Source organism: Myxozyma melibiosi (genome assembly GCF_037950935.1).
Source record: "Myxozyma melibiosi strain Phaff 52-87 chromosome Unknown BZA70scaffold_5, whole genome shotgun sequence".
NCBI classification, from domain to species: domain Eukaryota; kingdom Fungi; phylum Ascomycota; class Lipomycetes; order Lipomycetales; family Lipomycetaceae; genus Myxozyma; species Myxozyma melibiosi.
In genome coordinates, this window is record NW_027042919.1 from 290,076 (window position 1) to 302,807 (window position 12,732).

Genomic DNA, 12,732 nt, shown 5'->3' on the forward strand with positions numbered 1-12,732 from the left:
GGCGAGCGGAGAACTAAGAGCTGGAGGCGCCGGAAGGGGTGCGACATGCTGGCGCGACACAGGCAGGTCGACATCAGCAGGCGACACGCAGGAGCGGGCAGAGTCGCGCGCAGACGACACTGCAGGCGTGGAAGGGTACCGGGTACATGTGGTACCCGCGGCTGAGAGGGTATCTGCAGTACCTGGATCGAGCGGGCGGCGCAGGATCTCCATTACTGCGCGGCCAGGAAAACGGACTCGAAGTGGATTAGGGTTCAGGTCTCCGTCATCGCATCGCACTTAAGGCTCGGCCTCCCTCGATCCCCACAAGCATCCAGCATCCAGATCAAGTCGAGCTCGCAACCACCTCTGCTCGTCCGCCTCCCGCCTTGTCCAGAGCCTCCACCCGCCCGTTCTCTCCTTTTACCGCAATGGCTGACGCGTCCTTCCTGGTGTCGCCGCTGGCGTTCGCAGACGCCTTCCCGCTCGCCCGCTCTGCTTCCGCCGAATCAGCCTCGTCGACCTCGTCCTTCGCCTCCAGCGCTCCCACCTCCTTCTTCGCCCTCCACGACGAGCCTCTGCAGCAGCTCCCGCCCTCCTCCCCCACAACCCTCATCTACTCCTCCCCCACCCACCAGTCCACCCCACGGCGGCACTCCGCCATGGACGAGGCGCCCTTCTCGCCCTGCGCGCGCCCGCTGCCCTCGACCGCCTCGTCCTCGTCCTCGGCCGCGACCGTCTCCTCCACCTCGTCCTCCCAGAGCACGGCCTCGTCCGCCCAGCGGCCCCCGCGGCGACGCACCCTCACCCACGCAGAGAAACACATGATCTGGAAGCACTCGCGCGACCACCCAAACGACTCGCAGAAGAAAATCGGCAAGGTCTTTGGCGTCGAGCGCTCGACCGTCTCCAAGATCTGCAAGGCAATGAACAAGTCCATGTCCGTCGACTCCTCGCGCTACCTCTCCGCCAGCGACCGCTCCCGCTCCGCCCGTCTACCCTCGGCCGCGCCCTCGTCCGCGGTCTCGGTCATCGACCAGGTCTCGCAGCAGCCGCGCGTGACTCCGCCCACGGCCGCCTACTACGGCGCCATGAACCTGGTCGGCAGCAGCAGCAGCAACAGCAGCGGCGCGTCCGCCGACGCCCGCCGCTTCCGCCACATCGAGTACGCGCTCGCCGACTGGGTGCGCAACCACGCCTCGCTCTACGCGGGCGTGCCCAAGGACGAGGAGCTTGCTAACCAGGCGCTGCGGATCTCTGCGGCGTTTGCGTCGGCGGGCAATCTCGGCCAGCTTGCGTCGGACGCGGCCTCATTCGAGCCTGACGCGGCGTGGATTCACCACTTCAAGATGAACAATGCCGCCTGCTTCTTTTCTCCTTCTCCTTCGCCTATGCCTGCTCTTCCTTCCTCTGCTGCTGATGACCGGACAATGCACACCCGGGCGCGGGCTCGCGCTTACACCACCGCCGTCGCAAACAGCAGTAGTAACAGCAGCAGTAGCAGCCGGCCGAGCAGTAGCTCGCAAGTGTCTGCGATGTTTGACCAGCAGCGCTCGTCTGCCGAGCTCTCATACGAAGAGTCCAAGCTCGACGACGAGGACGAGGAGGACAACTACCAGCTGCAGCCCGTGTTCCACATCGACCTGCCGTCCAACTCGCAGCCGTCAACCACCCTGCTTGACGAGCAGTTCTACAGCATCCACGACACCCCCGGCGGCAGCTTCACACAGGACGTGTCCGATCTTTCTCTTCAGTACACTGCCTACTCGACGTCGGTCAACTCGACCTCGTACTCGCCCCAGTCGTCGCCGGAGCTGCTCACCCCTGTCTCGGGCTCGTTTCCTACGCTCGAGCTCCAGGCCGGTCTGATCCACGACCAGTCGTGCTCGTCAAACGGCTGCAGCTGCTACAATGGCCAGGACATGTCTATGCTCGGAATCGTCGACTCGGCGCTGTACCCGCACAACCTCGGTGCGGTCGAGTACTTTGGCGTGGATGATATCTACCGCGGACTTTAAATGCTGTGCCTCTGATTCCAATTGTTGTTAAATATTTTTTTCTCTTCACACTGCGCGATGTCTTTTGTATAGTAATATCGACAGTAGGACTTTTTTTCAGGTTTAGCTTACTCAAGTGTCTTTTTTTGTGATTTTACTTTGGGAGTTTTATTGTTACATATGGAGTTCATTTCCGGCTGTGTCTCTTTTTTCCTCTATTCCTTTTTCGTCTCCTTTTGATATATCTGCCGCCGTCTGTGGCCAGTCACTCTTTTTGATATTTTTAGCTTTATAGAATTTGCCTTGTGGACTACCCAGTTTTTGTGTACGGTTTTCCTGCTTTTGTGCAATAATAGACATTTTCTCTATCACAATTCCTCATGTCCGCTTCCCCTGACGACACCCCGTCTTGACAAGGCGGCTTTTGATCCCTCACATTTTTGGCGGGTGTTGTTTACTACTCGGTGCTTTGGAACACTCTGCAGCTGTGCCAGGCTACGTACATGGCGAAGGAGAGGGATGTGTGACGTCGCGCCGCTGGCTTGCATCATCCACCACAAATATGTTTACCTCCCTTTGCTCATCTCTCTCTCGCCCTGGCTGCCAAAAAAACAACGAGCAAAGAGTAAAAAGAAAAAAAGAAAAGTAAATCACCTTCGCATTGATGCCGTATGCAAAGTCTATTCGAGAGACCTGGTAGCCCTGTAGACGTCATACGAAGATCATGTGTGTGTGTGTAAGTTGTCGCGTGGCATGGCAGGAGCAGTGGAGAGGGATGATGGGACGAAGCAGAGCAAGGCGAGAGCAGCGAGCGATCTCCGTTTCTCCCAACGCGCGCGCCGCGTGGGTTTTGTGTGCGTATTCCTATTCGGGAGGGGAGGGTACCATTTTGGGAAGGACAGTTTCCCGAAACGGCGATCGGTGCCTGGCTTATTTTTTTTTCTCCTCTCTTGTTGTGAACTTTCGACTTTGTGGGTGGAGCTGAGGGCGGTGGAGGGTCGGTCGTTGTTTGGGGAGGAGGAGGTGTCGCGTGGTCGCCACCGGGGATCAAGGCGGTGTTGTGTTTATTATTTGGGCGGGGGGATGCGCATGGCGATGGCTCGAAGTGAGAGCTGTCTGTCTCTAGCCCGCTTTGGACGATTACAGGTAAAAGCAGATGAGAGCCAGTTAGATATTGTTGTCTGGGTACATATCTCAAGAGACGATCGAATGCTCTTGAGGAAGTACACCGACCGCTGGAAAACGTCGCGCGCTGGATTCGGAAAGACGCGGCAAAAGATAAAGAAGCAAAAGATAAAGAAGCAAAGCAAGAAGGAGCATCCTCCCAAAATCAAATAAAAATAAACATAAAAATATGAGTAAAGATGAGTAAGAGACCGAGACGCCGTCCACGCCGGACAAACCGGCAAGACCCGCTGTCGATCCGCCGAGTCTTTTGCTTGCTTGCTTGGTTCTCCACTTTTGCTCTCGCGCTCGCTGTCTATAGCTGAGGTTGTGGGTGGCCTCGTGTTCCCGGTGAGTTTTCGTGGGCGGAGGAGGGTGGGAGAGGTAACCCGTTTTGCCCAACGTTTACTATAGACACTGACTGCACCGGCACCGCCAACGGCTCGCGACGATTCAACTGGTTTTTTGCAGGCTAGTTTTGAGTTTGCCGGTGGTAAACAGAGAGAGAGATATGAGGGAGATAAAACAGGTCCAAATATGACAAGACGGTAGAGAGCGAATAGGAAGTAGGAAGAAGTACGTTAAGACACGGAGCCGATGATTTGGATCTTGCGGGACTAGACAAGCCTCCTTCGCTGGCCTGTTTTCCCCCTTCGCTCCTTGCTCGAAGGCTTCATGTGTCGATGATGACGCGAAGTGGACCCAGGCCTCGTAAATAAGGATGAGCGGGAAAGTAACAAGCGCGCAAACTCGGTAAAGTGAGATATGAAATGTAATGAACGGACGAGCGAAGGTGGGCGAGAGCAAGAGACATCAGGAGCACGGTTACCATTTCCGACGAGTTGCTATTAGAGTTAAGATCCAATTCGCGCTCTCTTTTCCCCGTGTTTTTTGTTTTTGTTTCTGTTTTTTGAGAAATATGTTTCATTTTCTCGTTTGACCATTGTCTACGAAGCTTGGAATACCATCCTGCATCTTCTTTGCATGGCTGTCATGGTCCAGACCGACTATCTTCGCGCGCGTCGTGGCCAACGCTTGACTAAACCCTTCTTTCTCCGCTATCTGCACGCGTATCCGCCCGGCTCCACACCGTCCCTCCGAATCTACAGCCCTGGATCCGGATAGTCAAGACGGACAGCGCGATAGCTCGAAAAGCCAGAGAAAGCACAAAGGCTGAGAGGGAGTGGGGCGATCTTTTGTTTCGGATATGAGTAAACGCATTCTCAACGCTTGAGAAACGGTATCGTTGACTTCTTACTCTTCATATCTACTCTTCTGCTTCCTGCTCTCTCTCTTTTGACATTGACCGATGATTTAGATGATCAGTGAGTGTGGTATATCAATATTTGCTCGTTCTCAACTCTTCTACACCCCGCCGCCCGCTTCCAATCTAGCTCAACCAGACAACCACCCCAGAACTAACCCGTAAAAAGTGCCGCCGTCCACGTTTCCCATCTCTGATCGCCGAGGTCCGCTCCAAACAACCTTCCACCCATTTTCAGTTTAGCTCACCCTACGCTCACGAGGCAAAAAAACCGCCTAGTTCCCTAATTCCAGGTCCTCGCTCCGCGTAGTCGCTTTTATCGTTGTTAATTTCGTATGTCGAGGCGAGCGCGGACTAGACTTGACTCGTGGATTAGTGGGCCAGCCGCTCTGTGGGGCGCGCGCGCGCCCGCGCCGAGGAGAAGTGTGGTGTTGACGATCAGTTATATCTGAGATGCCTATCAATCTTGCATCAAGCGTTGCAGAAACTGGACACAGACGCAGAAGAGATACAGGGTTTACAGTCATATCTCGCAGACTCTTCAGCGATAGCAAAAGTAAACAACTACGCAAGACAAGCTAAACGCGAATCCGATCCGCTGGGTTATCGATCGCCCTTCGTTAGAAAAGCATTCATGATCTCATTCCTATCTGATATGCAGTCTGATTATTTTCTTTGTTGATAATTACTGACGACGAGCTGGACCCTGCGTGTCGAATCAGACCGAAAGAGATGCTATATGAATGTAAACAGCTGGAGATCAGCTATCCGCGCGTAGGTGGATAATCTACATCTACAGGTTGCTGAGGATCGGCGTGCCACGCTACACCGGATGTTCCGCAAGGGCAGAGAAGGGGTGTATCCACTTTCTGCTCTACTCGACTTGACAATTCATGCAGCGCATAGTCTAGTGGCGATACAATGCTTCAAAGACGATCTGATCGAGAGAGTAAACCTCAGCAAAGAATCGAGATCCCTATTTATATCCGCCACGTGAGATCGCTAAAGACGAGCGGTGGTGCCCCACACACACCACGCGTCTCGCGCTGGGTATATATACAAACACACTCCGGCGGGCCAGCGGACGACACGCCGACGTGCTAAGCATCCCCGACCTCGCGTGTCCCTCCACCGCCAAGGTCCTCCACGAGGAACCAAGGTCTCTTAGCAGCGACGTGAAGTTCAGCGCGCGCGCAACGAGGCCGGCGGCGTAGAGTTTTTATTTCGCTCCTAGAGCCGGACGAAGGGGGGGGGGGGGGGGGGGGGGGGAAAGAGGCGTTGGTGGTAACTGTAAGTGTCGCGTAGGGCTGTAAAAGTAATTCAATTCGTGTCCCTGCTGATCCTTGCGATTTCGAGGAATGCAGGTGGCGAACTTGGTCTTTGTTGCTTGCTTGCTGATTGAAGTTCTAACGTCCGCGTGTTCTTGCATGTCACCTGCTCGTTCGGCGTTCGGCGAAGAGAACGAAAAGTAATGGGCATGGCCAAGCGAGTGTGCACGGGAAGGGGTGCTGATATAGGAAGTTGTGTGGTTGTCGATCTTAGGAAGGGATCTCTATCTCGTGAAGGGATCAATGTCGAAGGGTTCTTTTTGAAATAGATTATGAGGACCCACTCACTGGCGACTATCTCGGTCCGTCCAGTCTAAAAACAACAGCAGCAACATAATTTCAGAGTTTACTATTTGCTACTCACCGCCTGTGCATTCGCTAAGCAGGGAAAGCGTTGTTACCAGCCGAGTAGAGCAGGCAAGTAAGTGGGAGAGCGTAGCGCGTCCAGCAAACCGAGCCGCACCAGCACCTGAATCAAAAACTCATTAACGGGGCCCTTCCTCGCTGCCGGTTACTCTATTTTCTTGTCTCTCGCCGAAAGTACTATTTGCGAGGAGTCATTCCCGGCCCTGTTTCGACAAGGGTGCTGTTGCGAAGGGCTTGGCTAGGTCGCGAAGGTGCTTTGGCTGGCGTCTTCTTTGCGTCTTCTAGATTGATTCTGTTTGACCCCGGCTTCTTACCCAGAACTATCAGCTCCAGGGTGCTGAGTAATGCTAGATTTCCTTCCCCCGTCAGTAATCTCGTATATCAATCATCATTAGACATCCATATATAAAGAACTCTAAACCTGCCAGAATAGCCAAACGTACACGACAAACACAAAAACCGCGCTGATTAAAGACTCTGATTTATATAAATAGGCGGCGTAGACTTGTTTCAGAACTGGCGGGTTTGATTTTACCCTTGCTTTGTTGGTGTGTTTTATTTTCTTAATAGGCAGGGATTAAATAGATTACACGATGCCGGGCACGAATAATCTGGCTCTTGCTATTCCATACCCTCTATCCAGGACATCTCCAAGTCCGTGCGTGCACATAAAACCAGTGCTGCGCCCGCCCCGGCCCGGCCCGGCTCGGCTACACACTACATCCACGCAGAGCAGACCTCGTATTCCGCATTGTATCCATTGTAGGCAGGATGTAGCTTTTGTTATTTACTCTATATATCTCTCGAGGCTAGATTCGTTCGAAAAATGTCCGAAACTAAGACAGGCCGAGACGGGAGGAGCTGAAAAAGAAAGGTTCGGAGGTTGTATTTAGTACTATTGAATCTTGTCTTGTAGAAACACAATAAACAGAAACCAGAATAAGAAAAAATTAAAAGCAAGAGAGCAAATTACAGGCCATAAAAATACACGCAAAGAAATGTGTTTATGACAAACTCCATGCGTTGCGACATGCTAAATAACACCGCCGCCAAACACGCGAGTTGTAACTGCTGTCATACCACTACTTCCCTCGGTCTCATATACTCAGGCATTGAGATCAGCCCATTTATAGCAGAATCCAAGCTATCTACCACCACGGACTTCCACCCCGGCCTAGTCCGTCCGCGTCGCCGGAGGGGAGATACAATGGGTTTCGCCGAAGCGCGTGGATTAGGATAGGCTTGCGAGGGAGGTCGTTACAGCGCCCGGAAGGCGGCGAGGTGTACCTGCAGACGTACCTGCTAGCGATCCGGATTCAGTATGCGCCATTGTCTAGAGAGAATAATACATTATTACCACCAAGGCGAAAGTAAAAGTCGTCCGCACGAGGGGAGTATATGTCGAATGCTCCGGCGGCGAGAAGTGGGAGTGGTTTGGATGCCTCGGTTGGATGATGCTGGAGTGTGTAGGCAGGTGTAGGTGAGGAGGTATAGCAGCTAGTGCGCTGCTGCTCGCAATTGCTGCTGTAACACTAGCTCCATCTATTCCCACATTCCGAAAGACACACACAGATCTGCGCAGCCATCACAAATCAACAGCGACTAGAAACAAGAGAGATCAGGCATGTAAACTACCAAGATCACCGCTGTCCTCTTATCCAAGCCGCAGCCTCTCTTTTGCTCTCCGCCAACGCCGGATTGACACCTCCACAACCCCCTCACAGCAGTAAGCGGGCGATCACCAAACCTTTAAAAGACCCTCAAGGTCTGATGATGTCATCCTGCACTGCATGCAAGTGCATGCATTTAAAAAAGAGAAGAGCGCAGCAGGCAGGCAGGCAGAAGCAAGCCCCGGATCCAGAATGGGCCGAAAGCCACTAAGAGCCGAAACAGGAAAGCAAAGTGGAAAAAAAGGTGAGGAGGGGCGTGCGCGAGGATGACGAAGAAGGGAGCAGGGCTGGCCTGGTCTGCTCGTCGACGGCTACAAACGAGATGATCTGGAATCCAGCAAGACAGACAAAGACGAGGGCTTTATCTGAAATACGGAGCTATCTTTTCTGGTGCAGGGGTCTTTGGTTGTAGCATGTGATATATTGGCGTTCGAGATTACTTTGGCTTTCGGTTTTGTCTTACTGCTATCGCTTCTCTTGGGACACATGTCAGCGATACAGCCTAGAGCAATTCACTAATCATGATATCTCAGATAAGACCGCACACACTCGCGTCGCACTCCTCGTGTTTTTACCACATCCTCCAGCTGCCCTGGCGTAAGACGCAGTACATTGCCACGAACGACGACGCAGACAAGTATACTGCTACAGCGCGCGCGCTCGTCTCTGTTTTAACGCATGGTGGGGTGCGGAGGAGGACCAGGACGGTCGAATTGTGAGATCAGCATGGTAATTAGAGCCTGTAGGTGCAGCAAGCCAGCAGGCACAGCAGCACCGGCAGCACCAGCGCAGCTGCTAGCTACTGGCTTACTACGAGAATTCACCGGCTCAAAAAGACAACGAATCAATTCGTCAATTGCAAGTGCAGGTAGGGTAGCTGTACTGGTGTAGACAGAATACGGAGGTTGGAGGATGATGCTGCTTGCGTAGGCGATGGATGCGGAGAACCCTTTTCTTATGGGAAGCGAGGCGAGGTGGAAGCAGTAATTTGCTGACCTCATCATCTGGGCCCTACCTCCATCGCCATGATCGCCCAGCGCACTCTCACGTCCACTTTTCATTGTCGAGCTAAAACGAGCTAATTTCTTTACGAAGAAGACAAGAGCGAATGGTACGAACGTGCAGCGAGCGCAAAGCATCTGAATGTCTGCAGAGAACACAGGCTATGCGAGCAGAAGCTGACGTACGCATATGCTTGCTTTTGAGAGCTCAGTGAACCCCTCTTCGCTCTGCACCCACACAGAGATGCATGCTGCATAGAGCCGTGTAAGTCTGCCCGACGGCGAGCAATTAGTAGAAAAGAGGCTTTGGTTGTCATCAAGAGTCAGGAAAAAGCAGCAGCAGCAGCAGAGGCCCGAAAACTGATATGTCTGTTTTTTATGCGCCGCTTCCAGGCTGTCCTTGTCTAGTAGTTTTCTTTCACATGCTCGGATATGATCGGCCAGTCCTAAATTTATCTGAAGGAGAGGGACTCCGCAGACGTGGACCTGTTGTCTGAAATCGGTCGTCGACTTAAACTTATATACAGAAAGAGGTGTGTCAGTCAAGAAGGAAAGACATCCAGCCGGACCGGGGAGACGGAGCAGCGGCCATCCATGAATGGGAGAACTGACAAACGCAAAGAGGGCCGGACAGCGCGCCTCAGTCAAAACCATCGATCCACATGCTGGCGCTGCTTGTCTGATAGAGCACAGAGAGAGAGCATGAGACATATCACTGGGACCCAGCTTATCCGGAACTGGCTGCGGCCGATCGACACTTACCAAGCTGCGGGAGCGTAAACTCTACGCGGCTGAACAGGGAAGGCAAATCAGGAAGAAGGAATTTGAGTCGACTCTGTTTGCCGGAAGAGAAGAAAAAGACGAAGGATAAGATAAGAGAGGAAATTACAGGTTTAACGAATATTACAAAAGAGCAACCGAGAAGAAAACAACAGATTGTGCGGTTGTCGATATTAGCCGGGCCTAAACTACTCGCTCGCTCGCTAACCCCGAGTAAATGAAAAAACCGGGCTGCCCAAAGCCCAAAGCAAAGCCAAAGCATAAGCAAAGCATAGCCCAAAACAAGCTGTGGTCATATCTCAATTTCGGATCGCGCTCCGCCCAAAGACGTCCAGAAAAAGTCAAGAGTAAAGTCTGATAGTTTTTGGTTTTGGTTTGTGTTTTTGACAGGCTTCCCTAGCATACATGTCGTTCAATTGAACTAACACCCACCGACCTGGGCCGCGCTAGAGCAACCTGTAGAGAATTTCCCGCCGTTGGTGTCGGCCGCCTTTCGCGCTTTGCCCGGAACGGCATAGCAGAGCTGTGGATGGTAAGGCCCGACAGTGCGGTGCACGCCCGCGTCCGAGACACCGTTGCAGCTTTAGCCTAGCCGAAAATACACACAACCCATCCTCGCGCCCTCTTCTCGCTCTCTCCACGCCGTAGACGCATGCACTCTCCTCGTACGCGAAACAAGAGAAACCTCTATACGCTCGCTAGTGCGGCAAGCCGCTGCCGCTCTTATGCATCTCATCCCATTCGGTGTCCGCTGCGGCCGAGGGGGGCTGGGCTCTGCGCTGGGACTCTTGTTCCTTGCCCTCGCTCGCCTGGCTCTGGCCCTAGCCGTCCTCAGCCACCAACCACATGAGCAGTCCCGACTTTTCTCTTTTCATTTATCGTCCTCCGTCCCTGTCTGGGTTCTTGGCAGTCTCCTCGGCTCGTCTCCTGAGCGGGACTGGTAGATAGCTTCTCGGGTCCCAGGCGAGTCTTTTCGCTCGCTCGCTAGCTAAGCGACGGGCCGGGCTGCACTGCACCTCTTCTCTCTGCTTGTCCTAGTCCTGTACGAAGACGAGAGCGGGCGAGAGACAATCGAGGGTCGGGCTGCGCATACTTCGACGCACGCATGCAAGTCTCATGCGCTCTTACTCTCTCGCCGTCTCTGCTCGTCTTCGGTGTCTCTTCTCTATTGCTTTTTTCCCTATTACGCTGCGCCCGCCTCCTTCCCCCTTGCTTCTTGCTTGCCGAAGCCGTGCTTTTTTATCCCGCTAGACTCTGCGTCGATCACTAACAATCATCATCCCCGTGCGTCGTCGTCGTCATGATGATTGCTCATCCCTCATCAGTGCTCATCCTCATCACTACTGATGCATCATCGACCGCAGCCACTAAGGTTTTCGACCGACACCTAAGCGACTCCCACTCCCTTCCCCTATCCCCCTCGTCGCCGACGACACACTTCCCCGACATGGGCTTTGGTTTAATCAGCCAGGATTGCGATAGACTAATATCTAATCTATCTGCAAGGTTTCATTGACAATTCATTCTGCCCTTACTTGCCCCCTTTCCTGCTCGCATCAGACCCAAGTCTAGATTGCAAAGCGATAGTGGGATCGTTTAAAGTCGGAGAGCGGGGAAACACGGGAGGCACTCAAGAGGATGTGCGGCCGCGATATAGCGTACCGAGGTTCGTCCCGCGATTGTTTCACAGCTGGCGTGGCCGGCCACATACACAGCATGGAGAGCATGTGCTGGTGCCGGTCGGCTAAGCTAATGGTAAGACAATCCATACGATATTCCTTTAAGCATATGCAAGTCTCTCGTCCCGCCCGTCGCGCGCTCGCATTTTGCTTAGGATGACGGGCCGGTGTCGTTCTTTGGTTTCTCTTTCAGTTGCGAAGTTTGGTCCAGGGGCAGCGAAAAGACCAGACGAGACACTCTTCTTTCGATCGTCTTGTTTTTTCAGCAATTTATATCTCCCCTCTCTCTAGCTATATCCATAATCTGACCTTTGTTCATACGATCGCTTGAATAAAGCGCTTTGCATGCAAACAGTCACTTGCTCCTTCATGCAGTGGCAAAATAAGAAAATAACCCTGATCATGCAGCGAGCGACATGTACGGGGGACCCCACTACCACTACGAGTGCAGCGTGCGGAGTGATAGCTGGCTTTCTCTTCCCCCCCCCCCATACCTTGCGACAGACCAGCAAATTCTCCAGACCCCTGCTGCTGCTGCTACTCGGCTCTGTCGCAATCTAGAGAGTTTCCCACATGCACAGTACAGCCCTGGGCCCAAAAACTACGACTACCGCCAAAACTGCATGACGCATCTAATAATACGATCGCCCTGCGACACACCCCCGCCCGGCCGAGCGTATTTTGGATTTATGTGTTTGTGGATTTCTAGCAAAAACAGCGGGCGCCCTCTATCGTGTCGCTGCGCGGCCCCACATACGCACAATTGTGTCTTCGCCGGTCCGTGCCACGCGATCAAGAGACGACAAGTAAAATACTGGCGATGGGGCGGCGGCGGTGACTGATTCGACGCATTGTCTTGCGCACGGCGCAGCGCACAGAATCATCGATAGATGGGATTATGCTGATGCTTGCGCTGCTGATCGTGAGATTCTGTCTCTCTTTGGAGTGGGGGAGGCTAACAACCAGGGCCAAGTCTAAAATAAAAAAGTCGTGCTCGGTCGACGATATCGCGGATGGCGATGTAATCAGAGACGATTCGGATCAGGAGCGAGCGGGCACATACTAGGGCGAACGTGAACGTCGGTAAGCAGTACTATTCCCTACACCACCTGTCTGTCTGTCTAGTCTTGTCCGCCTGTCTGATTATCGGTCGGTCAGTCGGTCGGTCGCCGTCGCCGCCACGGAAGCTCGTGTCAAGTGCAGGACACTAAGACTAGTATGTGAAAGTCTAAAAACACCAAAGCCCAGCGCGCGTCCTTCTAACCATCGCCGTTGGGATAGAGAAGAGACCTGAGCTCGAATTAAATTTGTATTAAACACACTAAAATAGGAGCGAGGCCCTAGCCTGCTGCTTGCTGTCCTGAGGGGCTCTATTACTATTCCGTTTGGGTTAGTTAATGACCTTTTTTTGTGTTATCGTGCTAATGGCGCTACGAAGAAGTGGTACGCAGATGCGCGGCACCGATAATCGGAAAAGACTTCGCGAGAGCCCTGGAAATACCGA

At 53.2% G+C, this 12,732-nt stretch overlaps 1 protein-coding gene across 1 annotated transcript; it reads left to right on the top strand.

Annotated features, from left to right (window-relative positions):
* Positions 1 to 312: 312 nt before the first annotated feature.
* On the top strand, positions 313 to 2,074 carry BZA70DRAFT_155150 (uncharacterized protein). Its single transcript, XM_064909741.1, has one exon. The coding sequence runs from the start codon at positions 411 to 413 to the stop codon at positions 1,995 to 1,997; it is 1,587 nt and encodes a 528-aa protein (XP_064768426.1). The 5' UTR covers positions 313 to 410; the 3' UTR covers positions 1,998 to 2,074.
* The last annotated feature ends 10,658 nt before the right edge of the window (positions 2,075 to 12,732 follow it).

Bases quoted from the DNA above. Each gene is read 5' to 3' on its own strand.
- BZA70DRAFT_155150 (XM_064909741.1), top strand. From the start codon at position 411: ATGGCTGACGCGTCCTTCCTGGTGTCGCCGCTGGCGTTCGCAGACGCC.